The sequence below is a fragment of the Candoia aspera genome, chromosome 5, assembly GCF_035149785.1.
Source record: "Candoia aspera isolate rCanAsp1 chromosome 5, rCanAsp1.hap2, whole genome shotgun sequence".
In the NCBI taxonomy this organism is placed as follows: Eukaryota; Metazoa; Chordata; class Lepidosauria; order Squamata; family Boidae; genus Candoia; species Candoia aspera.
The window spans coordinates 69,288,040-69,315,621 of record NC_086157.1 but is presented as its reverse complement, the minus strand read 5'-3'; the positions used below and the strand labels follow the sequence as shown (position 1 = coordinate 69,315,621).

Genomic DNA, 27,582 nt, shown 5'->3' with positions numbered 1-27,582 from the left:
CCATGGGATGAGGTATCACCAATATGCCGATGATACCCAGTTATATATCTCCATCCCGGGTGAAGTAAGTAATGCGGTTTCCACCCTTTCCAGGTGCCTGGGGGCTGTGGGGGCCTGGATGGGGAACAACAGGCTTCAACTGAACCCTGGTAAGACAGAGTGGCTGTGGATTGATGGCCCCTCGGGTTCCGGAAGTTGTCTTCTTTGGTTCTGGATGGGGTGGCACTTCCCCATTCAGAACCAGTGCGGAACCTGGGGGTCTTCCTGGAATTGCAACTCTTGCTCGAAGAGCAGGTGGCAGTCATGGCCAGGAGGGCCTTTGCACATCCCTGGGTGGTGCGTCAGCTATGCCCATTCCTGGACTGAGATGACCTCCGAACAGTCACTCATGCCCTTGTCATCTCCCATATAGACTATTGCAATGCACTCTACATGGGGCTACCCTTGAAAAGCATTTGGAAGCTTCAGCTGGTCCAGAATGCTGCTGTGCAGACAGTTATCAGGGCTGCAAAATCAGCCCATGTGACACCACTGTTATGCGAGCTGCATTGGGTACCAGTTTGCTTCTGGATCCAATTCAAGGTGTTGGTTATCACCTTTAAAGCCCTACATGGCATGGGACCAGGGTACCTGAGGGACCGTCTCATCCCCATAACATCAACCTGTCCCACCCGGTCAGGCAGGGAGGGCATGCTACGGACCCCATCAGTAAAGGAATTTCATCTAGTGGGGCCCAGGAGGCGAGCCTTCTCTGCAGTGGTGCCCGCCCTTTTGAATGTCTTGCCCCTGGAGTTGAGATGGGTTTCCTTGCTCTCGGACTTCCGGAAGAAACTGAAGACCTGGTTCTGCTGCCTTGCTTGGGAGGGGGAGAGAGATAGCTCCACCTTGGGATGGCTGGTGCCATAGCATCTTTTAGTGATTGTGTTACATCTCCACTTGGATTTTACATTTGTTTTTATGTATATTTTAATGCTAATTTTAGGTGGTTATGTTTTTAGTGTTATTTTATTGTAAACCGCCCAGAATCCCCCATCGGGGGAGATGGGCAGTGATATAAATTTAATAAATAATAATAATAATAATAATAATAATAATAATAATAATAATAATAATTTTTACTTACTTGATGAGCTCTGGCCACTATTAAGACTATAGAGGCTGTCCATGGAGTCACTAGGCTTTATAGAAGTAGTGACTGGTTCTCCTCCAGGGTCACTATCTCTATTAGAAGTAGAATAGCTTTTCCCCCCTTCATTCTTGAGGACAAAAGAGAGAGAAAAACTTTAACAGAAGAAAATGTATTTCATGCAACCATTTATCAGTGATGTTCTCATTAAGAACACGACCTTATGGCCTCTGGAAGGTAATCCATGGACCATGTATTTTCTAGATCTTATTTTCTAAGAGATAGGAAGTTTTGTCATAAGAAGAGTTGACTTTACAAGCTTCCTCTGTGAAGTCAATATGTTTCTAAAATGCTGACATTGTAGAGCACAAAACAGCATTCTGAGATTGTATCCAGAGAATAAATCTACAGCCTCCCATCCCCCTGATGCGAGGATTGCTCAGTAAGACTCCAGCAAAGCATTGGATATGGCAGAAGGTCTGCTTCAAAGACTCTCTTTCCAGATCCCTTACAATTGCTCTACTATCGTTGATACTTTCAGCAGAGCATGTACAGAAGACTAATTTCAGAGCAATATTGGAATTTCCCATCACTTGGAATGTTGATTGATTCCTTACTGTCCACACATATTTTATGTGTGGACAGAATAAAGTTGTATTTAAAAAGAACAAAGATATATATGGATGCTGTAATAATCAGCTCTGCCACAATACAGCCACATTTTCTTTTTAAATCAAAGCTTGAGTTGTTACTTCCATCAAATTAAAAATAATACCGACTTGAACCTTGGCAAGCAGTTTACTATGGGAGGATAGTATGCACATTAAAAAGTAGTTTTATTAAACAGAGTTCTAATTTCAACTTCTTTATTCATTGTTCTTCATTATACAACACCCACTTTTTGACTTATGGCACTTTTATTACTAAATGGCTTGCAGACAAGGAAGTATTGTAACAGCAAGATTACTTTGCATGGTCATTATGTACCATTGGATAAGTAATTGTAGAACAATAGCTTCACAGGAAAAAGGGAACCAGAAGAAACAACTTGATGCTAGTTGTGCATCTTATTTCCATCATGACACACATACCAATGAAGAGGCAACATATTCATTGGAATATTACGTCTAGTTCACAAATTACACAGTTTGTGAGTGGGACAAAGAAGATGGCATATGTTGATCAACTATATGCAATGGTTTACAAGTTTAAGTTTATATAATGTGCTGCATCAACTCAATCACTAAATCCTAAATAAAGATGACACAATGTTTCTTTTTCTTAAATCTTAACAAGAATTGGTTCCTCTTCATGAAAATCTTAGTATATTTGAGATACTCTATTGAAAATCACTGACTATAGTCCTACTTTAATTTTTTCCCCACAATAGGCTGTATTTATTTATTTATTTATTATTCACATTTCTATCACCACCCATCTCCCCCTAAAAGTTGTATAATGAAGAACAACGAGTAAAGAAGTTGAAGTTAGAACTCTGTTTAATAAAACTACTTTTTAATGTGCATGCTATCCTCCCATAGTAAACTGCTTGCCAAGGTTCAAGTCGGTATTATTTTTAATTTGATGGAAGTAACAACTCAAGCTATATAGGACTTAAGAATATATTTTTTACTTACAGAGGGAATTTGTATGTATTAATTTCTGTCCCTTGAATAATAATCACTAGCATTATTTTCTTTCTCAGGACATCAGTTTGGCATCAGTTGAGATTTCCAAAAACTATGCACATAGATTTCATAATTTCTTTCGTCAGCAGAAAATACTGATTCAGTCCTTCACAATGCATTTTTAGAACTGGGTGATCTTTTTTCTTTCAAGATACATTTCTTTGCTTTAATAAATATTCAGTTTCTATTTTGTTTGCCATTATGCTAGACTCATTTTTTAAATTCCTCACAGTCTTCTTTAGTACTTTCATCAAATTCTGCCCTTTCATTTTTCACAGACTTTCCCTGAGCCATTTTCACATTTTTTTTTAAATGAAATAGATAATTGAAACATTTTGTTGAACACACCTTGAAGCTAACATGTTTGATTGTGTGTGCCTAATATCTGTTTCATATTTTAATTTGAACAAAGATATGGCTCAGTCTGAATGTACTCATCAGAGAATACTCTAACTACCTCACAGGAGGAGTAAGTAAATCAACGTAGAATTCCTCTGAACATGCGCCATATACTTTGTTGTTGTTTTCAGAAAAATTACTGGATTCATACAGTACACATGTAGTAAGTTAGATGGCTGCTTTCCCAAACATTTTCATGAAAGGAATTCTTTGAATCAAAACATGTGCAAGAAGGAAGGATGTCCATAACTTGTACACCATATCCTTACCCAGTTTTCTCCTCCCACCCTCCAATGCAACTTTACCTTCAGAATATAAAAAGGGTCTGTGAGATTCTGGAGAAGGTAGAACAGAGGCAAAGAAAGTCTTAAGCATCTCTCTCTGCTTCTCCATCTACTAGAATTATACTGCTAGGTTTTTGTTTAATACCTTTCCAACATGATATCCTCAGCCAGGACCTCCAGCTGTGATTATTGCTTACCTGATTTTATTTCTTCAAATAAAGTGATCTGTATTTGAAGATTTGGAGTCTGAAATTGGTCTTTTTGGATAACATAGAGTAGGAAGGAGTTATGTAGCTCCACTAGTAGATTTGCAAATCCACAAAAATCAAATTTTGGCTATACCTCATGAATGGCAGAGCCAAAAACATTCTTTCATGGAAAACCAGGACCTGAATTTTTTGGGATGCATGGCTGTGGTGTGAGCATCTAGAGAATGTAAATTCAGAAAAATCTTCATTCTTCTGAGGATCTAGGATTTAGCCAGTAGCTGATCCACAGAAAGGGTTTTTGCTGTAACACAATTACTTTGCTTTTTAAAATTTGGTTCACTGGAAGGGATTTATCAAAGGATTAATCTTAGCTGATGCCACACCCAGTACTTAGCAGCAAAGAACTTTAATTTAGGTCTTACATTTCTTTTGTTTACCCATATACTTAGATATGGAAAACTGCAAGTATGTAAGTAAGCTACAGCAAAGTAATGGCTTTGTACAGCTAAAATAATGTGCATGATCCATCTTTTTAGTGTATTTTTTCAATCTTTCTGAGTGGATGATATAGCTGGAATTGTCAATACATGTAAATTGCATAATTGGAGTCATGGATGCTATAGTTGGCCTAAATACTCATTTTACAGAAAGGTAAAATGGTAAATTATATATAATTTGCAAAAACCCTGCATAAAAGGGCAAAAATGGAGCCTGAGCCTCAGTGTACAAAAGAGTAAAACAAACAAACAAAAAAGTTTACCATTTCTTCTGAAAGTGCCTTGATGTACTTTTTACCCATCTTTTTCTTCATAGTCATGGAAATGGCCCGCATCTTTTTTCCAATGCTTCCCCCATTATTGGTTTTGTTTTGCCTCAGTCCTGTGCCATCACATGCGACATCTACTTCATCTAGCTGTTTAAAAAGAGGGCAAGAAAGAAAAGCCTGTAAAGAAAATAGAAGGAACTGGTTGTCTAGAGTGTATTGAGGCAGTTCACTCACATGTGTCATAAGGATTCACATGACTAGCTATTATTTTCCAGTGTAAATTAAGAGCTTTATTCAGGCAATATGTTTGCCTGTAGGTGAACCATAGCTCCCCTCTCTAAATTATGCTGTGACACAGCCAACTGTCCATAAATAATTGCAGTTGTCTGCAGTGGGAGTTGTTGTATATACACACAGGTTTCCACATGAACCAGAATCCTGCAATTTCAAGCTTTCCTTTGCAGCAATTACATTGTATTGTGAATGACCTGTTTCTTCAGTGATGTCATAATGTGAATCATATGCTAGATTCTACATGTCAACATATCACCTGAAATAGAGCTCCAGTTGTCTCATAGCAGAAGGAACATGCAAGAGTTCCATCAGTAAGGAACTACAAATGCAATCACAACATTTCTACTAAAGAATAAATCTTTTGCTCTAGTGAGAAAAGAATGTAAAAGATTCCCCTTTCTGATTTGCCAAAAGAAATATGAAAATCTCCATAATTCCAGACCCACCCCAGAACCTACAGGATATAGGTTAAATATAATGCAAGGCATTTGGTACAAGAGACTTGGTACCACGCCAATCCCCCTTTACACTTCTTTAGGTGGCTTTGACCTTATTTTAATAACAGAAGAGCTTGACTTCTCCCCCTGGAAGAGGAGTAAAATTAGGCAGGCTAGCAAAATGAACCAATGTTTGTTTTTTCTGTTAAGATTCTTAGTCCATGTATGACTATAGCATTTCAAGATCCCCAAACATAGCAGGGACTAATATCATTAATTAATAATATCACAGGTCCTCTATGCACTCTATCCCTAACAATTTGCATTTTGAGTATGAATGCTGGGTTGGCGCATCACCTTTTTTTTACAACCAAAACTGGGAGAAAAGTATTTTCTTTTTCTGTCTTTTGAAGTCATGGATTTTACTCAATGGAGCAAAGTTGATTGTTTTGAAAAGTGTGCCTTGCATTATATGTAGAAAAGTAATAGGGATGTGATTTAAAAGAACTAGACTGCACAATATACAAACCTCAGATGAATCATTTGGTTTTGATGTTGAACGATGTCTGCAATGATCAAACTTCCCAAAGCTGCTTGACCGCTATAAAAAGGAAATGAATGCTTATAGATATTGGGGATGGTCTTGTTATCTTTAAAACTGATCGATGTGGAGAAAGTGGTATAGGTTATAACAGGTACTATTATTAATATATTTTCCTGTATTATTTGTCATATATTCAGGAATTACTAGCAAAAATATCTTAGAAAAAGCAATCAGACTTTTGCAGGAACAGAAATTGTCAGTTGCAAATTTTGGGTGTAAATAGCTGAGCAGGTAATTTCAATTATAATCACCAAATGAACTAGCATACAGTGCTGTGCATTCTACCTTATTGCCAAACATCCATATAATTTTAGGAAATAAACATAATCAAAATAATAGTGATATTAAAGTAAGAATTATATGTTCATTGCCTCTATGATTATAAATCACAGCATAATTTTAATGGATTTATCAATCATTTCTTTGTCATACTTTCATGTCTTCCATGATGATTCTGAAAGTGTTTTATGCCAGGATCTTAGAGAGAGTATTGGAATTTCAGTCTTTCTGTAGCAGTAGTAGTGATCTAAAGAAATATAGTTACACAATTGGCACTAACTGCATTTCACAAAGTAGCATCCTTGCAGAAATTTCACTTTAAAACATGTCCCAGCCTACTCATAAATCACATTTACTAATCTTGTTAAATCCAATTTCTTTTACATTCTTTAAAACTAAAAAAAAAAGTTGGAAGAATAATAATTGAGAAGCCGCATAAAATTATCATTTAGTAAACTTGCTCACAATCATATATAGACCCCACTTGTTAGTTTCAGGTTTAATGTGAGACTTTATTTTAGTTTATAGACCACATTAATTTCTAATGTTAAGGAAGCCTAAAACTAATTTCACAAATGGAGATGCGTTTCCTATATGGTCTTTGTATATCTAGCTGAAGTAGGGGGAGGTTTCTTCAAAACAAACTTGTTTTAAATTTGCCATGCTACTATTTATCATGACTACACACATCCACACACAAATAAATTGTCTAGAGAGTATTATTTTAAATTCAAAAGCCACATGAGCCCCACATGAGAAACTGTAGGAATTCTCCTTTGAACTGCAATCCCAAACATCAAGAAGGCTGTATGTAGTTACAAATTATATCTCTATAAAATGACATAGTATATACCATGTATAGACAAAACTTCATATTAAGTCCTAGACTGTCATGTTCATCGTTTCAATGTTCTGTAACACTTTGCATGTCACTTTTCTAACCCGTGTTTGCGGGTTGGAAATTTCCAGCCGTGCCAGGCTGTAATCTTCTTACTGCAACTGTGGAATGTATGTTTGGGTTAGTGACTCTGTTCAAGGTTACTTTCTCAGGCCGATGTGGGTAACGGTTGCTAACACCTGGGAGGGGGTGGTTGCTAGGAGGGAGGAAGGGTGGGACTGGTTTGAAAGCAAGGATTTTTAGTTTGTATTTCACGCGCTTTTGCTCATTCTCAGCTTTCTTTGTATTTGCATACTATTCTTTCAATAAATCAGTTTTCATAAAGAACCCCCTTGTGAGACTGAGTATGTCAGAATAGGCAATCATTACATAGACTGCAGTCTGAAGTATGCTTATGCAAAAATAAATCCAGTTAGATTTCCTGTCAAAGATACATATTTCATATTCAGGAGGTTTGTTTGTTTGTTTTTCAATTTTACATTTACTTTACTGGTTTACTGAAGGCCAAGCCAACCATGAATCTGGTGAAGTAGCAACCAGCAGTTCCTAGGCTGGAGGAAATTTTACAGAAAGATTCCTCAGTGGCTCAGCTTGAAGCCACCAAGTGAACAACAAAATGTCTGTTAACTCAGAAAGTTTGGGGAAAAAGACATAGAATTTAAAGTCTGGAGCATATATCAATTTGAAGGTTTTAAAACTTCTTTGCATTGCAGAAGGCAAACCATTTCTCTCTCTATGGCTTATTCTTGCCTGCAGTAGAATCTGATTTAGCCACATCATGTATGAGAGTCTTTGGCAAAGTAAGCCAGTTGCTAAGTAAGGTATTAAGTGTCTGGAGAGCTGCTATCTATCTATATCTATTTATTTATTTAAAACATTTATATAGCTGCCCATCTTATATCGATCTATGGACAACTCCCAATGAAAAATTAAAACAACATCAATAATAAAAGAACATAATACATATATCTATTAAAACCATTTACTGGCATGTCCTGGCATGAAGGTTGACCCAATGATATTAAGAGCACGCAAGTACTTAACAAGGAATCTTAAATGAAAGGAGTGACTATGATTGGTGACATGAATCCTTTCCCACCAGATTGTGGCCTTAATGAACATTTCTAATCCTGCAATCTCTTTGGAAAAGGTGTTTCTATTTTCATAAATTCCACTGGTGCTTTCCCCCTTCTGGGGCCCCAAGGCCTCAGCTCTAATGAATTCCTCCAGACTGATACTGAAAGAAGAGAAAACAAAAATGTCAATGCTTACACATATTTAATGCCATATCCTTGATGAAATATTCCAGCAAAGCACTGATTGGCTAACCTTTATTTTGTTATACATTTGAAAAAAATGGGTACAGATGAAACTCTTGGACTAAACAGTTAACATTTTATTTCAAAGTTGAATATTGAAGTAGTTTTCTATATTGAAGTAGTGACCAACATTGTGACATATGATAAAGAACAGCTCAGTAAAGTGCTATAGACATAGGCCCCATTACATTACAGGTCTATCAAGCTGGTTTAACACCTTTTGCTGAACTTGTCATTCCTGCTGACCATGCTCCAAGGTATTATGGGAAAATGGAAGGCAGGAAAGGCCTGAGGAAGTCAGCAATTACCTACCACCCTAGTTAACTACACAAGGAGCAAGTTCATGCTATAATACAGCATTTTCTGCAGAGTCAGGATGCCTGCCGTGAACTACTGTTTTTTTGGAATGCCAGTGTAATAGTGAGACACCAAGGAACAAATGGGAAATAATGCTTATTGCTGCTGTTCTCATACACAACTGGAGCTTGGGGAAATCAGTTATCCCTTCAGAGTCTCATATGCTTTCTAAACAGAGGCCTTGGGCCATTTCGTCATGTATCTTAGCTGAGTGTTGCTCTGCACTTATTAAACATTAATGAAGATTGCAGGATGGTTTTCTACCACTGTAGATAATGGGTTTGTTGCACAGGAGAGCATTAAGCAGGCTTACTTCAGCATTCTCAGCCCTAAATTTTTTCACTCCCCATTAAGTAATCAATACAGCTGCCATTTTTTAAAATGGATTTTAACCCCCCTGTTAACAGTAAAGAACAATGCATGGAAGAGTTGGGGCCCCATAAAGTATGTGTCTGTGTATATGTGTGCCTATGAAACATAACTTTTGCTTGCTTCTACATTGTACATGAGCCACAATATTAGGTGCAGCAAATTTCAACTTCAGGAAGCTAACATAGCAACATGCAAACTTTCTTTCTTTCCAGGGTTAGCAAAGTTTTTAAAGCAAGTGCAGTCTTTTGGAAAAAGAATGGCCCATTGCTTTTGACACTGGTATTTAGAATCCCATAAGATTAAGTGATTCCTTTTGGCAGAATTGCTACATTAAGCACATTAACCACCCCAAACATAAATGTGCAGGAGGGACAGGGCTTGTTTGCACCTATTAAGAGCAAAACTCAGAAAGCTGCAATGTTCTTTCCAAGCTCTCAGATCTTTTTGATTAGAAGATGCACTGGAAAATGCAAGGGTTAGTCATTGGTCTCTTCAGCAGTATGTGTAGAAGTAGCTATTTTTTGCAAAATAGTATTTAGTTGCATTTCTCCCTTTTTCTTTTAATTTGTGGTTCAATGCATAGAGATCACTTTTCCTACTGGCCAGCTGATCAGACTGGAAGCTGGCTTCCTAATACCATTAATAGCAGGAAATCAAACAATCTGGTTCCCTTCAGAGCCAACTGATTATCTGGATGTTTGGGACACTTCCTCCAGAAGTGAATCTCTGGGATGGATATGTGAGAGGAAAAGAATAATGTGTAAGTGTGTGTTTGTGTGCATGTGTGTAAGGTGTATTTTTGTGTGAATGAGTACATGGACATTTGCTATCCTGACTCCTAACCTAAAAAGAATGCATATCTGAGTCAGCCATTATGTGTGAATTAGCTAATACATTAGTGCAGCTGTGCAGTTTGTACTATGGATTATTACGATAATTAATTAATTAAAGCCAATTTTGAGGCTGCCTGACCTCTTGATGATTCTGTGTGACTTACATATAAAAGAGAAACAATATATGCAAAAAGAGAACACGGCAGACCAGAAGAACAAACCCGCAGTCTTAAGCCAGACAAAATTAAACTAAACTAAAATGAGCTCCACAACCACACTAGCCCAAGGCTTGGGAGAACAACAAAGTTTTTAGTAGCTTTTGAAATAATGGTGGGAGCTACATGAATCTCTGGGCAGATATCATTCCAGAGAGCAGGTGCCGCAACAGAGTAGGCATGCATCCTGGATCTTATAAGATGACATTGTTTGCTGGATGGGACCCAGAGTGCATCTACCGGTGGAAACGATTGGATTGGATTGATCATAAACAGCACTGAAGTGATGCAATAAGCCAGAAAAGAGGGATTTATGTTATACCTTCCCCTTCTGACACACCCACATGTACAGAGATCCAGTTTTGAAGGTGAACTTCAAAATTTACTGTGATCTGAACTGGATCCAGTATTGTTTCAGTCCCTGCTATGGTATACTTTGGGACTTTTCTATGTTTTCCCAAATTTGCCCTGTATCAAGGCAGTCCTGGTGACTTTTCCCTTCTTTGTTCTAGTAAGTCTAATAAATTTAGGCAACCCAGGGGAATGGCACAGCAAGGACTGTAATCCTAATTGGTGAGTTGAAAAGATCCCACATTCCAACATTATCATGTGATGTAGAATTCAGCAACCACATGAATTCACCTTTATCTAGAGACTCAGGGCATGAACTGCTATCAAAACAATATATAATATACATGGAAAATACTGTTGCTCAGCTTTCTATAGTTCTTTTCTTTGGAGCAATATATTTTACTTTAGCATGAAGAACTCTAAAAACATCAGTGTGATTGTCAGTCTTATTCAGAGATAGATTGCCAGAATGGAGAAGTGAAGGTATAAACAGAATGAAGATAGTTTACGTGCTGATGTTTACTGTATTATTCAATGTCTATCTAAATCTTCTCTTTTCATTTTGGAGGCCCACTGTACATCAAGTTTCTAGACCTCTGGCTTCCAGTGTTGTATTATTATTTCTCTATCATATTCCTGTATCGCATATCCCAGGAGTTATCAGCATCCAATATTGGGTAAAATTAACTGTACTGCTTACCGTGAGACTCAAGACAGCTTTAAAACTTACCTAGTTATGTTATGGTAACTGTCTGTTTATTTCACTAATGTTTTGTAAAATATACAGCCTTAATAAGCTTAGTTTGGCTTTTGTAAAAGTGCTACTGAAATTGGTAAGGAATGAATGAGATAAGTATTTATTTGATTGTGCTTTTGGTAAATATTTATTGTAGAAAAGATTGCTGAATAGCCCATGATCAAAGCAAAAGATAAAGAGGTTTTGTGTTTAAGCAGGGCAATATTCATCCACAGGTTTTCTATTTTGGGTTTTATATGTACTAATTGTAATTTAACAACTTAAAGAAATATGACCATCAGGTAGTCCTCACTGTGTGACTGCAATTGGGACTGGCAACTCCATTACTAAGCAATGCAGTTGTAACGTGAAACATCATATGACTGCACCAGATGTATGACATCAGTTCTGGCTGCGGTCATTAAGCAAATCACCACGGTTGTTAACTGTGTCACATGACTGACTCGCAACTTCCTGCTGGCTTCCCCTTTGACTTTGCTTGTTAGAAGCCAGCAGTGGAGGTCACAAATGGCAATCACATGACCATGGGACGCTGCAACCATGATAAATGTGCACCAGTTACCATGCATCCAAATTGCTGATATTGCAATGGCCACAAGTTTGAGGACTGGTCGACAGTCTTCTTTTTCAGTGCCATCATAACATCAAATGGTTGCTGAATGAGCGATTGGGACGTGAGGACCACCTGCAGTCATTTTTATCAGCATAAATGCTCCTTTGAAACTAAGATAATATCCTCTGACTTCAGTCCTTCCACATTTATTTATGCTTTAATTTTAAGGCCTAGGAACCATTTTTGACTGCAAAGTAGCTGACCTTCCTTTTGTGTACTTAAGACACCAAATGGTACAGAATGTATATGCCTGACTAAAGATCAGCCATCTGAATAAGAAGTCAAAATACGTTTTAGGATCATTTTCCACAGGTCAATATATGTACCTGAGAATATAAAATCCTAAATGGCAAAACATGGATACTAGATATATTTTGTATAATTGCTTATATCATATTTCAGCTTTTCAAGACAAATACTTTCTTCCAACAGGAAGTGGGGGAAGAAATAATAAACTGTGTTTCCCCAAAATTCAAGCCCGTATTATTATTTTGTGAAATGGTTATGGATTGCAATGTTTGAGTGTATTATTTCATGAAAGATGGAAACATTTTCATTTTTCTTTAGGCTTTTTTTTCCTAAAGTGAGTTCTGAGGAAAAAATATTTCTCCAAGTTTTCAATGAAGTAAATTTGAATGAAGAACATCTACATGCCTCTTTCCTGTCAGTCTGTAGAAACTATAAGCATAATTTTGCTTTCTGTTTCATTTTCTTCCCAAATTACATTTTTAGTTACCTAACATCACTTTTACAGTCTCCATTTTACTGTATTGATGCTTTATCTTATGTTGCTTTTATTATATCCCATATTTCATATAACAGAAGTCCCTAATAATTTATTGAAGTACCTCTGATAGTAGTTTCTTTTAGAGACAAGTTTATTTAGGGAAAACTATTATTTCTAGCATGAATGTGGTATTTCTTAATTGGCTAGTTCAGAAACTATATCAAGTTCAAATTTTCAAGAACAAGTCTATTTCCAGCTAATTGAGGATGGTACACTGTATATTCATATATTTAAAGCTTTTTCCTTCACTCTGCCTGAGTTACAGCATGGTATGTATAGATTCTGCTTTCAATTGTTATATGAAAAAAGCTACCACAAGGAATAGAGAACTGAAAGTATAAATGGCAAAGCTAAGGAATGCCATGTTTTGATAATGAGAGCCATAAAATGGTCTGGCAGGAAAATATTATCAAATTTTATGCATGTCTAAACTTTATGTAGCCCAATTTATTAAAAGACTGTAGCAAAAAAAATATTGTTAAACAGAAGAAATCATCTAATTAAATCCATTGAGTATGATCTTATTAAATTGATGATGAAACTTCTTGCTTGTTAATACAACATTATTATGAATCATAATACCAGTTAATTTTATGTTCATGTAAATTTAAAGCAAATATGTTCTAGAAGATAATGTTTACATTAGATAAAGGTCCTAATCTGCCCCTTCAATAACTTTCTTCACATTTTTAATACCTTGAAATAAGAAAAGTTTCAACCCTGACTTTTGTTTTACTGCATCCATGCAACAATGCCCTTGACTGTAAGTGATGGCCAACAATTCACTAATTCTTAGGAAGATTTTTTTTTTCTTTTTAGGTATGTGGATAGGGGAGAGGAATTTTACTACTTTTAAATGAATGTTTGATGCATCATTTTGGTTTACCTGATTAATGTGCACAGCAAACTCAGCCACAAGCATTGTAATGTTTCTGCAAGCTTCCCTAAAGCAAAGCTTAGCCATTAATTCAATGGCACATGTCAGCTCAGCAGAACAAGGTCACTCTTCTCCTTCAAGGGGAACCTTTTTAGAAATAATAAAACTGACAGGAAGATCTCTTTTGCATGCTTTATATCACCTGAGGTTGAGTGCTGCCATGAATATAGTAAGGCTTATAAACAGCTCCAGCCAACAGCTCCCAAACTGGTGGATGTTTTGGAATCTAGACATTTTGTTGTGTTCTTAAAGTCATTATAGTTTTATGTGAAGATGTATTATACATAATCTTCCATTAACAAAGAATGAGCACATTTTTTTTTCTTAGAATATTTGGAATTGGTTTATAAGCTAGTGAGTAAAGTCATAATGTTGCAAATAGAGCAGGGGACAACTAGGGAGACAAATGGAGGAAGGAACTTTGTGTGTGGGTGATTCCACAGAGTACAAACTAAGTGTACTAAGTGTGCAAATTAAGATTTGTTTTTCAAATACTGGATTGACCATGATCTTAATTCCGTTATATAGGAAGTCATTCCAAAGTTGATAAAAGAAGAGTATTTTGTCTCTCTTTGTTTCTTCATTGATCAAAGTGCTGAAAAGACTCCCTGCACTAAGGTTTATAAGAACTGGAGACAATTGCTTATTGATTGCTTATGCTGTCGTCCAGAACTGCCTAGGTAGGGTGATACCGGTTCCACAGTCTCTCCAGTATAATAGGAGTGAAATGCAAATAAACCTCATTGACTAACCACATCAGGGAAAAAGCTTCATGATATTTGGCATACCCTACCATATGAATATCCCAATATGTAGATGAAGCAACCTCAGGACTGTAGCATGTAACTAGTGGTAATATTTCCTTTTTAAAATGTATATTTTTTTCTCTGAAGTAATTTCCCATGGTCTAAAAACATATTTCTCAAGTTAGGTAAGACTTATCCCAGCTCTTATAAACTTAGCATAACCATTCTGTTTTATTAATGTTTTATTTACACATTTTTTCTTCTTACTATAATACTTATGTGCTAAAATAATAATTTCATTATAAATAGTGCCTTATAAGGCCTAAGTGACTTAATCTTCTGGTTCAAAAGGACTATTTAGTTTTATTGGAAAATCAGGAAATCTGATTTTTTTTGAAGTTAATTGTTTTACTGCATTATAAAATGCAAATGATACAAATAAAACAGAAATACATTACAATCAATGCTAATTTTGCATTATTAAATTTGCAACAGTGATAGAATTAATCAGATTATCATATATATAAGTCTATATCTAATAGCTTTAACAGATACAATTCTTCTTGAATACTTAATTTGTTTTTTTTTTTAAAAAAACAAATGTGAACCATTGACACTGATTATTGAAATCCTTTTGTCACCATTTTCTACAGTATATTTCTTCCTTTTTTAAAAAAATGCAATATTTTATTAATCAGTTTTAAAGAAAAAAGAGTAAATGAGCAAGCAAAGGAAAAGAATATGAAAAAAAGTCAGTAAAGAAATATAATATAAGTAAGTGGATACAGGCATTACCAAGATTGTACAGTTAGGCTACAGTTAGTCTATCTATGATGAGATATTAATCATAAACAAAGTACATTAAATTACTTATAAGTAAGGATTTGAATCTCTTGAGCTGAGTGCCAAAGTCTCCACTATTTATTTTTTTAAAAAATAGAAAAACTACTAAAAACATTATAGATAAATATTTCTAACTTGCCCTTTGTTGTACTGTGACTGATAAACAAATATATAAACACTTTTTTCTGCATTTCTGATTTTAGTTCTTTAGTTCTTAAAAATCATTCCTTAAATTTTTATAGTTGCTTTGCTGTGTAATATGTAGTATGTATGGAAGCCATTCTTGCTTAAATTTGGTTAAACCTCTGTTGTCAATACTGTATATGCTATTAATTTCCCCATTACTGCATATTCTCCAAATGTAAGCTCCTTGTCTAATATTATTGGTAACTTATCTCTGTTCTAATGTTGTGCTGAGTTTATCCCTGCATCCGGGAACATGTATCTTAGGAAAATGTAAGATTTTTTAAAAATATCCAGCAGCATAATTTAGAAATTACTATAAGCATTCTACAGCAGTGCTAGAGACCAGTGGTGCAAACAACAGCCCTTCCACCAAGATTGTGAAAGAAGAGTGAGAAGCCAGTATGAGTCATGTGGTGCAAATGAGGCAATTCCCCCCTCCTCTCTTTACCAGCTAAGCAAGTCACTCTGAAGAAAAAGGTCAGCTGTTGTGAAGATGCCACATAGAGCCTTTTGACCAGGCTCACCCAGCAAGATTTTTTACAAACACATGATGAACAGAGAGGAGCAAATACAAGCAGCACAGATGGTGACCTGTATGGGAAAAGGCTGAACATAGGCCCTGGAACTAAACCTGCCCCACAAACCTTCTAATAGAATCCAGGTCTTCTTATTCATAATTTAATTATTTGCTATTATGTGCTGGAAGACAGCCTATCAAAATAACTGCATAATATGGATATAACTGGCATGTCTATAAAACATTAGATATCACTATCAATTTCCTTTCTAAAACAAAAAATCACATTTATCATGGATTTAAATGAGTCTCTCCATGTTTACAAGAGACTAGGTTAAGAAACTGGTCCCTAAAGCTACTGTCACAAAAACATAAACTTTTTCCATTATTTGAAGGGAGGTTTCTATGGTAGTTTGCTTCAAAATACACTTTCCTAATAAATGACCAAGCTTAAATGCATGGGAAATTTAAAGTAATAGCAATCTTATGAGAAAAAAAAATGTAAATATTGAAAGGATTAACTTGTTTTTGTCAATAAAACAGAAAAGCCTTCGTATCTGATGTAAAAATGTCCTGTCCTAGTTTCAGTGAAATAAATGAGAGGATGTAGTGTTTTCCATTGGTTGCGCCCAAAGCATCTATGAACAATATAGGAAAATATAGGGAGGTTGATGCCTTTAATGACTTTTGATAATAGATTGTAGACGAGATTACTTCTCACCAGCTTAATTTACATGGTGTACAGGAAGCAGAAAAAACAAACAAATTGAAAAAGAAAAAAACCAAAATTCCAGTAAAAAAAAAAATATTGTGTAAAAGCCTAATGCATTTCAGAAAAAATCCTATATACAGGACATTATATGAGCTCATTATAACATGTTGGGTTGAGCCAAAAATGAAATGTTGCTGGTATTTGGGATATTTTTCTTCCCCTTTTTTCTTAGTTTTCTGTGCCCCCTCTCATTTTTTTTGTTCTACAGGAAACAGTCTTTTCATAACCATGCTCTTGAAGACTTGTTTCCACAGGGTTATAGGAATTTCTCACACAAGCCTTCACAGCCAGATATTATCTGATTTAGATTGTTTTGCCCAAGTCGCAGTGCTTTTTGGAAGATTTATTTATTTATTTATTTATCAAATTTGTCACTGCCCATCTCCTCCCACCGGAGGGACTCTGGGCGGTTTACAACAAAATAATAAAAAAACAATAAATATATAATAGAATTCCAGTATAAAAGTGCACTATAAAACAATTACACATAGCTACTAAATATAAATAAAGTCCAGATGGCTCTGATCTCATTCAGTAATTATATTAAAGATTATTCATGACAGACATTCTTGCTATCTTTACCACCAAGTGTAAATGTACACATCCATTACAATTAGAATAACATGCAAGTGAGGAAAACATTATAGACTAATAACTTCTTAAAGTTATAAAAATATGATAAAACAAACTATAGCTGACTGATTTTACTTTTCACTTTTTAAAATTAACTTTCAGACATACTTTTGCAATATTAGACAACTTAATCTAACCTTAGGGCATTTCTTTATTTCTAACTTTTTTACTTCCAACCTTCCACAGAGCAGTTGGTATGGTTCGTATGGCAGTAACATTTATTTTATATTATCCTTCACAATATAAGGAAATGATTTGGGGGAAAGTAAGATAAATCTGATACTCCAGCAGCCTCATTCAAGTCCATGTCTTTTTCCAAGAACTACTAGTTTTTAGTGTACTTTATGCCTTTGTTCACAAACAAATATTCATAATATAACCACAATATGGAGTGATGAATTGCTTTTGTTTTTTCAATAAGAATTTTATTAAGTTTCAAGCAAAGATAAAAGCTACAGCAAAACAAAAACTACAAAGAAAAAAAGAAAAAAAAACTAAGAAAGTGTGAAAACACAAGGGAATTCTTTTTTTTTAAAGTTACAAAAAGAGGTGACTGCCAGCTTTTAAAAGTAAGGATATACAACTACTTTCCATATTCAATCCCTTACTCTATATTAAACCAAAATCACATTATTTCTCTAAATCATTCCATTGGCACATTATAAAAATCACTAAATACAGTTGCCCCCTCCCCTTATATTAAAAGAAAAGAAAAAATATAAACCTCCTAATCAACTCCTCCCAAAGATAACATTTATTTAATTATTTCCTTCCTACTACTATTCTATACATTCCTGTCTACTATAATAAAGATCAAACTAAAAAACATAAATTGCCTGCCATTGTACTTGATAATACAACAATTTTAATAATCTTAATCATATTAAACCCAAAACCAGACATTATTTTTTTTATTATACCTTAATAATCTTAGTCCAAATCGTTAAAGATAAATGAAGTCAGCCAAAAGCAATCCAGATAAAATCAGCCTATAAGCAATCCAGATAAATATTCTTAAATTCTTATCCCCCTTCAAAATAAACCAGAACATTTACATATCACCACAATGCACACAGAGCCTTTTTCTTAAAAAAAAAAAAATCGAACAGCCCACCTGCCCCCCAAAAAACTCTGACTTCTCCTCAGGAGAGTTCCCATACCTAACAACCCCTTCTTTTCCATGGCATTCCATCAGAAGATCAATTTCATTTATGCTTGCAACTTGATCTTTCCCTTCAATTTCTTCAACTCGACTATCTGATCTTCATCCAGCATTTCAACAGAAATCACAAGATCACTCTTAAAAGAGGCATTTCTGTTGCTGTTCATTTCCTCAGTTTCATCCCCAACATCCCCAACCAGATGACCCATTTTAGACCTTATTGTCCTAACAGTCAGAAATCACGCTGAAACGTGGAGTAGGTCTCTAGTGTTTATTACTGCTACATTAAACAGAGAATCCTAACAAACTGAAGAAGCATGGGAAAAACCCAGACATATAAACCCCAAAGACTAAGGCGGGCCCGATCTGTGTCTCTTTGAATGGCCACCTAATTCCTCAGTACTATGCATGCGCTTTACAGCCTGGATGGGAGCCCCCTGCTCACCATCCTCACTCATGTGTCATGCACTGCCTACCGCAGAGTAAAACACAGACGCTGATTCAAAGGAGAGCAGGTTCCGGTTTATTTCATACGTAGTGTCAGTTGCGAAAAAAGCTGAGAGTGAGGGGAGCGCGCCGGTGCGGGGTTTAAATACCCCGCGCCGGTCAGCGCCCCCTTACCCTGGGTTACGTCATCCCCCCTTTGTCCCGCATGCTGTCTTGCCGGTAGGTGAAGGGTTGCGAGGCCCCAGCTGGTGCCCCGGGATCGCCCATCATCGGTTTCCTCATTCAGCCGGTGATTGCTGTCAGCTGGGTGATCTCCGTTGCGCTTTTGCTAACAGCTTGGGTGTGCCTCACGATCCGCCTAGTCTTTGTCCTTCCTTCTCTCTCCTTTGTGTTCTGATGGCTGCATCCTCTGGCTAGGGTCTGTGGCTGTTGTTGTGCGTGCTATGCTTATCTTGAGTCCCTTCCTCTGCTTCCTTGTTATTGTCATGTGTGCCGTTGTGCTGATGTCTTCAGCTCAACGGCACTCATGACATAATGACACTTATATTTTCCACAATGTCCTGAATGCCTAGCATAAAAATTTAGTAGGAATCAGAAAGAATCTGTTTAAAATCTTGGTGGAAGTCAGAGAAAGTCTGTTTAAAATCTTCCATGTCTCAAGCAGTAGATCATGGCGCCCCCTAGGAGCTTAACCAGCAAAAGTCAAAGATATGAAAGAATTCCGAAATGTGTTTACATAAGTGAAAGTGAGATATGTAGACAGTTCTCCAGTGAAAGTAGAAACAGAACTGAACTGAAAGTTCAAAAAAGCCAATTCAATGTGTAGGAAAATGATAATATCTTCAAATTTAATACAAACAAAATAACAGGGAGACAATTATTTACTCTCAATCCTCCTTACTATTTGGAGGGAAAACAAGGTCCAAAACTTTAAAAGATTTTTTTAAAAAAATTGATCTCAAAAATAACGATAAGCACCAAGAGAACCCACTTCTTCTTGTTGTAGAAAGCCTCTCTTAGGATATGTGTACTTAAAAGAAATATAAATTGGGTGATTTAGAAATGGGGTGGCCAGTCTTAGTGTCCCTTTAATGCTACAGTGCAGCTTGGAAATCATGACGTCCTAGACTCCCAGCTAGTTCTTACCAGTCAAATCTGAATGCCGTTAGCAACCTTCTGACTGCAAGCAGCCATCTGGAGGACAGATGTGGTGATTCCAGGTGTTTTCCTTCTTCTGGAAAAACACTCCTGGGCTTCAGGAAAACCTGCCTGAGCACGAAAAAACTGCTGTGTTGTCAGTTCTGCCCACTGAGGCCTCGGACAGCTGTTCAGTCTGTCATGTCTCAACCGGAAGTTCATGAATTGCATTTGTATGTTAAAGATAAAATGTAGCCTTTTTAAAACTGAATCAGTTCATATAACAGGACATTTGTTTAATTCATATACTTGACTCAATTTAAGTGTCTAATGCTATAACTCATGCCAGGTGGATACAGTTACAGTGGTGATGGGTGCACTATTGGAAGACCTAAAGGACCAGGTTAGGGATAGATTGTTATGGAGAATATCTGTTTATGTGGTCACTAAGAGTCAACAATGAAATGATGGCACATAATCAACTGGTATAAGGTATTTTGCATGCAATCTTTAACATGCATCCCTGAATATTAAATACCTTAATTCCATTACGCTGCTTCTTCTCTTTGTAGGAGGATACACACTTTGAGTTTTCTACAAATTAGTTTTGTCCAACTAAGATCACTAGAAGAAGCTGCTTTGCAGTACTTTTCCTGTATGCTTGAGTGCAACTGTGTAGATATGTTCCAGTTTTCCAGTGAGGTAAATGGGACAATCTCATCTGCCCTGAAACACCTATGGAGTTCTGAACTGATTGTAAGGCATCCTGCAAACAAAAGAAGCACACTTTCTTTTGTTCTAAAAGTGTTCACATAAAGAACTATGCCAGATTAGTGTATTTCTTGTATTTTTCTTTAACATACCCCTCTTGTTATGTGGATTACCTCCAATGAAGAGCCACAACTTTTAACCAGCTTCCCACTTTTCTATGCCAGTTCTGCTGTCACTTTTCCATTGCTACCACCACCTCTTCTCTCTTTCGCTGCTTCTTACTTCACTTTTTAATATCTGCTATTGACTTCATAGTTTTGCTTAATAACTGTATTGCAAAGGGATATACTGTATATCAGGAAGAGAGTAATTGCCCTTTTAAAAAATGCGGTGCAAGTAACTACTGTAAATATACAGATTTAAAACTGAATTTTATATCTGAAATGGGGAGAATTTTAAGAATTTCCAGCAGAGAAACAGGAGGAGAATTAATTCTTCTCAATTAAATCCTATCCTTTATTAATGTTACTGAAAACTCTATGGGGAAACTTTGTAATTAAACAGCACAGTAACTAACATGCCACATGTTAGTTTTGAAAAACATTTTTAAATGTCCTGAACCACTTTTAGGGGTGTAGCTGCTGACTTACTGCTCAAACACACATGTGGCCTTGGCCCAACAAATCAAACTGCCTATTCCTATTCTGTATGATCCCCAGGGCTTTTCAAGCTGTGTACATGCTGTCAGTTCATCTGGTGAGGACTGGGATCAAATATTTTCAGTAGCTACCTGTGAATTCTGCAAGGTACTTTCTTTGTAAATATTCGAACTAATGCTACTGCCCTTGTAAACCTACCATTTTACATAATATTTTTAAAAAGAATGTTTGATCATTGTAATTATTTTGATCATTTGTTTATTTTATTTGTACGTCTCGTTCTCCCTTAAATGTGTAGCCTGCAGTCCAGACACATTGAAATAAATAATAAAAGATACCTCTGACATGCATTAAGGTCCAGTGGAGAACTGAAAGTAGTATTGTACTGTGCAATAAGAATATACAAGAAGCAAAAGTTAGATCAAAGGCCAATTCTGAGATATTGTTAGCATTTGACAGGCCAAGAACTAAATGTATGAAGAAGAAATTTACTTAGTGGCTGAAGGTGAAGCTATCTGAATTCTATGGGGTTCTCTAAACTAGCTCCTAAGGACTGCTTCTCTGACATATTTATCCTATGTACTCCTGGTATTCACAAAATAGAGTACCTGTCTCTTTAACTAATGTTAAGGAAGATGGTCTTTCAAATGTCATTAAACAATACAAATTCCCCTTTTGCCTTTTAAATAAATACTGAATGTTTCACATAACTGTTTCACAAGCCTCCCAATGCTTGCTTGATCTAATATGCATATGCTTAGGTGTATTATATTTATTTATGTTGCAATATTAAAAATTCAGCCTGTGAAATCACTTTTGCAATCTAAAGCTTCAGTCTGCCATTTTGTGTGCTGTAGATAAACACACAAAAATAAAACACTAAGGTTCCATGCTATGCATAGTTATCTAGAAGTACAACTTCACTGAACAAAGAGGGACTCTTTTTCTGAGAAAACATCCAAAGGATTAGATAGAAAAGAAAGAAAAATTAAAAAACAAATGGCTATTGGAGGGAAGCCAAGAGAAAGAAAGGAAAAGTAAAGTTATTATAAGTATGTATTCCAACATTTAAAAACACAATAATTGTTTGATAAGTTTTGAAATTGCTAAGTGTACCAATACTTTTATAGTACTAAAGCCTGACTAGCCAGGAAGACTCATAGGGAAGTAAATTGTGAAATTTTCCCACTCTTTTTATGACTATAGAGACGTACTTAAATATTTCCCAACTATATGGTTTGTTTGCTAATAATATTGCTAGGAGAAGCAAAATTGCAAAATGCAATTTAACAAATAGAGGAATGGTTGTAATTCTCCACTCAAACACTTCAAATAACAGCCAGTACCCCATTTATTGGAGCATTTATATGTACAGTAAGAAAAATCAGCACAAAATGATCTGGAACTAGTAATATAAGGAAGACCATTTTTTAGTGGTTTGCTAGCATAACATCAAAATAAATTTTGTATGAAAAGTTACGAAATATTTCTTTAACACAAATAATTAACATATCAGGTGGATAAAATCTTATTTCTTTCAACTGATTTGACTGTTGAATAAACTATAACATTTTGTAGAGAAAATGGGGAAGAAAAATGCTAGATAGCTAGCCTTGTGGTTTACTAAAGTAATATTTGCCTTGTGGTGGCCATGTACTATTCACATGCTAATTCAAGATCTGGTCGCATGCTTATGGTAAATGAAGTACTACTACAGATTTTAACTTCTTCCAAAGTGATAATGCTCTGTGCAGATCAAATGTCTGAGTAATGTGGCATGCTTGTATGCCAGCTTACAATATCTTTTTTTTTTTTAAAGATCAGGTTTGAGGGGGTAAAAATAACAAAGTCAAAGCTGAAGGAGAGGAAATGATCCATTCGCTTATCTTCATTGTCTATACTGACCATTGCTCATTGGGGCCGTGCAAAGGGTTTGAAAGAGATGATTCATAACTTACAGTAGCACAGAGCTAGCAGGTATTTTATCATTAAAACAACCACACAACAGTTGTAAAAGTTGTCACTTCTTTATTAATTCAGAGAAGGGTTTTTTATGTGCATCCCCATGTGTTAAGAAGCATCTCTTTTAAATTCTGCATAGCCTAGACTTGTTCATTATTATTCACATAAGATTAAATAACTCCCTCCATAGATTAAGGAAACTCAGATAGATGTTATACAGCTAACTTTGATTATATTGGGAAACTATGGTTTAAGTTCTGTATTGTCTATATATTTATTATACTGCATCAAAGTGGTGGATAGCTTCTGCATTTTAGGATCAACCATCAATAGTAAGAATATGCCGCAGACTAGCACTTTGTGGAGCAGCTGTGAGGGCCTTGGAAAAGTTATACAAATGCTGTGGATTAGAGGTGAAGAACACCTTTTCTCATAAAAATATCATCAGATATTCTGAAACATCAAGTAGTCCAGATCCATTATGTGCTATGTGAATGTAAGGTATCTGGGGCATGAACTTTCTTCTGCCATTAAATAATTAAATTAATTTATGGCAGAAGAAATTTCAGACCCCAGATACCTTATATTTCCAACAACATCTAAGCTCATAGTTTTAATAAAGGATATCAGCTATAGTGACAGTATCAGAACAGACAAGATTATCTATAAATTAAAAAATAATTAAAAAATAATAATTTGGTGTTTCTTGCCTATTTAAACATATACTTATATTTAAACATATAATACATAGTGATAAGTTATGACAGAAATTGTTATAAAAAGAAAGAAAAAAGTTGACAGGGATCAGATTAAGTACATTTCTGCATTTGTTATTCTTCCAGTAATGGAAAAAAAGGAACAGAAAAGAAGGATAGATGAATCAGAAATAACAACAACAACAACAACAACAACAACAAGAGTGTTACTCCTCCTATCTTCCTTGAGTAATGCTCAAAATTGGGGGCACAAGCCTACTATAATCACATTTAAATTGTACTAATTTCAATGAGATATATAATTCTACTGTTCGGATCAATAAACTTAAATTTTGGCTAAATTTTTTTTATTGGTTTATTTTATGATGGGTTTTTTTAAATGATAATGTTACAAAAGGCAGAGTCAGATTACTAGAAAAGATGTTCCAGAAAATGGCAAATTAAAGACAGTTATGAACCTCACATTTTAAATTTTAAAAGAAAATCAGTTTAGCAACATAGCTGTTCATTTGTTGAATATAATAGTTCTACTTTCTCTATTGTTAAGCAACATTAAACTAAATTAAGACAAACACAAATTTATTGGGTTGCATTGTATGTATATACTTTAGATACACACGCTGAAGGAGAAAGAGAGAGAGAGAGGAGTATATCCTTCTAAGCCACAGTCTGAAGTATGATTTACTCCCTGATGAGTAAACGTAAGACTGAAGATTTAAGTCTTGTAATAAATTAATGGAGTTGAATGCATAAGAGTATTAGAGAAAATAAGCCCTTTATCAGTATTGGGGCTGGAAATTGATTTTTAATTGATCTTTATTTTGTAATTTAATATTTAACAACAAAAAAGAGCTACCTACGTGACAGTTAAAACAACTTCCAAACAGGGAGATGTGTTTTGTGAAAAAACAAAGAATTCTGATGCCCTTAAAATACTGCACAAGCTTCACAAAAGTATATAGGCCACTGGGTGAGGGTTAGGGGTGGTGGAAGTTATTATCTATAGAATATCTACAGTATTGATTAAGGCCAAAAACAAAAAGTTGTTGGTATGACACAAAGGTTCTTGGATTAATCAGCTTATTACACGTAATACATTGAGAGTTTTGATTTCTATTTGCTTCATGTGAAAAAGTTTTAAATTGAAAGAGTTCTGAACTAAGATTGATTTTCAGATAGATAGATAGATAGATAGATAGATAGATAGATAGATAGATAGATAGATAGATAGATAGATAGATAGATAGATAGATAGATAGATATTCCTGCTGGACTGAGAATGAATGTTCCGGAGACTAAATGATAAACCATACATACAACCCCACAGACCTGGTTTTGAAAATGATATTAATTTGAATGATCAATTAGTACATGCAGATGAAAGACACACATCTCTTTGAATTAGGACAATGGTACATTTTCTAGACTATATCAATATTTGTGTTTAGCAGAGCGAATTAAAAATAATTTCTAGCATCTTTTTGTTCTCTTGATATTTGAGAATGAGGCAATATATTTGAGGACATTAACAGCAACATACTTAACAGCAACATTAACATGTTTACCACCCAATTTCATCTGAGCAACTGTCCCCAAAATCAACATGAGAAACTGTCCACCGTCCTCATGAATTAAAAGAAGTTGGCAAAGTTTTTGAAGCCTATAATCGTAAAACAATATAGCCTAGACTATTTTAAACATCTTAGAACTGATTTCTAACCTGACATTCAGCCTTCAAATGCTAATACTTCTTACCTTTGTTTTTTGTGATTTCTCTTTATCTGAAACATTGGAGGGTTTTCTCTTCAACATCTTAAAATTCAGATTTGTTCAAATGTTACAAGACAAGTGTTGCTTGTTTTTTTCTCAGACCCAGAACAATATTAAATGATATGCACATAGCTCAATCAGCTAAATAAAGCTTCCTTATTCTGTTTAGGTTGTGGCTTTACTCAGCTCTGTCAGAGCTTCAGTTGATATATTCAAGACAGGAAGGAAGACAAAAAGAGAAGCAGAAAAAGAAATGGGTGAAGAAATAGAACCTTAGGTTACACTTTATTAACACTAACCTTTCAACTTCAACATTTCAACTCCAACATTTATTTTATGGTAACTTCAACAAAAATTGGCTCCATCTGTACAGGCAGCATTTGACGGAAAAGTTAAGGAATCACAAGTCCTGAAGTCCATTTTATAGCTTTATCATTTGTGTACAGCAGCAGTCTTCATTATTATATGTTTAATGCTAAAAACTAATTAGCATGTTATTTTCCATATGTGAGTATATATATGAAATTCTGCTTTCAATATATTCTTTATCTGCATTCTATTTGTATTTATATTTTAGTATCAGTTATTAAGGAGCAATAAAGCAGCTTACATATACAACAGGACAGAAATTATAACAAAAAAAATTGAAAAGCAATCGTAGTGTTTTAGTTATTAGTTAGGATGAACAGAAATACACATTCAGACTTCATTCTTTAACCAAGCTTTTCCTGAGGTTTTAAGCTGTTTGACTTGTGTTTAAATCAGAGATAATCTATCCTGTATTCTTGAAATGAGTCACAACTGAAATTCTTAGAAAAGACAATATAACTCATTCTCATACATATGATAAGGGCAGCTGAAATGCCTGTGTAGAGACATGACAACAAAATAATCAGAGAATAAATGCAAAGAGAGCACCATTCTTCTAGTATACATTGATCATACAATTTGAAAATGCACATTCTGTGTTTTACAGACATTAAGAACTCCAATTCTAAATGTACATTCCATATTCCAACTGCTTTTAAAGGAATGTATAACCATTAGAAGGATCAAACTACTCTGATCATTCAAACATTGCTTCTTTTTCTGTGCACTGTTAACATCTGTATGATTAATAAAAACTGAATTCATATGTAGACTTATATATGAGCTCCTTTCACCAGGTTATTTATTGTTAAATAGAAAGAAAGAGGCCATTTCAGGAGATATAGTACCCACCCATATCTATTCTATTTCTTCATGCATCAGAAAAATTATAGCAGTTGAAGGCTGATCTGATTATTATCTTTGCCCTTGAAAGACTGACCTCTGCACTAGTTGTAGAAAATGCCAGAGTTAAAGACCAACACTGGTAATATCACAAGTATATAATTTACTTAAACAGGAATTCTGAATGAATTCTAATGGTTCAGAAGCGAATATACTCTTATATTTTAATTTTCAAATGGTCTTTAATAAGAAGAATGGAATGCAAAATATTGATCAGAAGGTGGAGCAGGAGAGTTGAAAGCTTATGCAATATTATGGATTCACTCAGAGAATTATAAATGTCACCAACATACACACATTAGTTTTTTTAATTCTATCTCCCTCATATTCATATGCACATACAGTATATGTATAAACATTATCTACTTTAATATATATTTTTAAAAAAATCCTTACACTTCTATACTGAAAATAGCATTAAATCCTCACACAGAGTACCACCTTTCATAAAGCTACATGCAAGCTTTTCTGTGAATACTATTGCATACCAGTGGTAAACACTATCACTGGTGTTAAAAAAACTC

The 27,582-nt window shown here is 35.2% G+C and overlaps 1 protein-coding gene across 1 annotated transcript in view; it reads right to left on the bottom strand.

Moving 5' to 3' along the window:
* The window catches only part of SAMSN1 (SAM domain, SH3 domain and nuclear localization signals 1), a 42,122-nt gene extending 16,172 nt beyond the window's left edge, over window positions 1-25,950 (bottom strand). Inside the window, exons 1-4 of the mRNA XM_063304420.1 lie at window positions 25,772-25,950; window positions 5,733-5,804; window positions 4,467-4,619; window positions 1,124-1,256 (exon numbers count right to left, since the gene is read on the bottom strand). Coding sequence (XP_063160490.1) covers window positions 1,124-1,256; window positions 4,467-4,619; window positions 5,733-5,804; window positions 25,772-25,828 — 415 coding nt within the window. The 5' untranslated portion in view covers window positions 25,829-25,950. The remainder of the gene's footprint in view (window positions 1-1,123; window positions 1,257-4,466; window positions 4,620-5,732; window positions 5,805-25,771) is intronic.
* Between the last annotated feature and the right edge of the window lie 1,632 nt (window positions 25,951-27,582).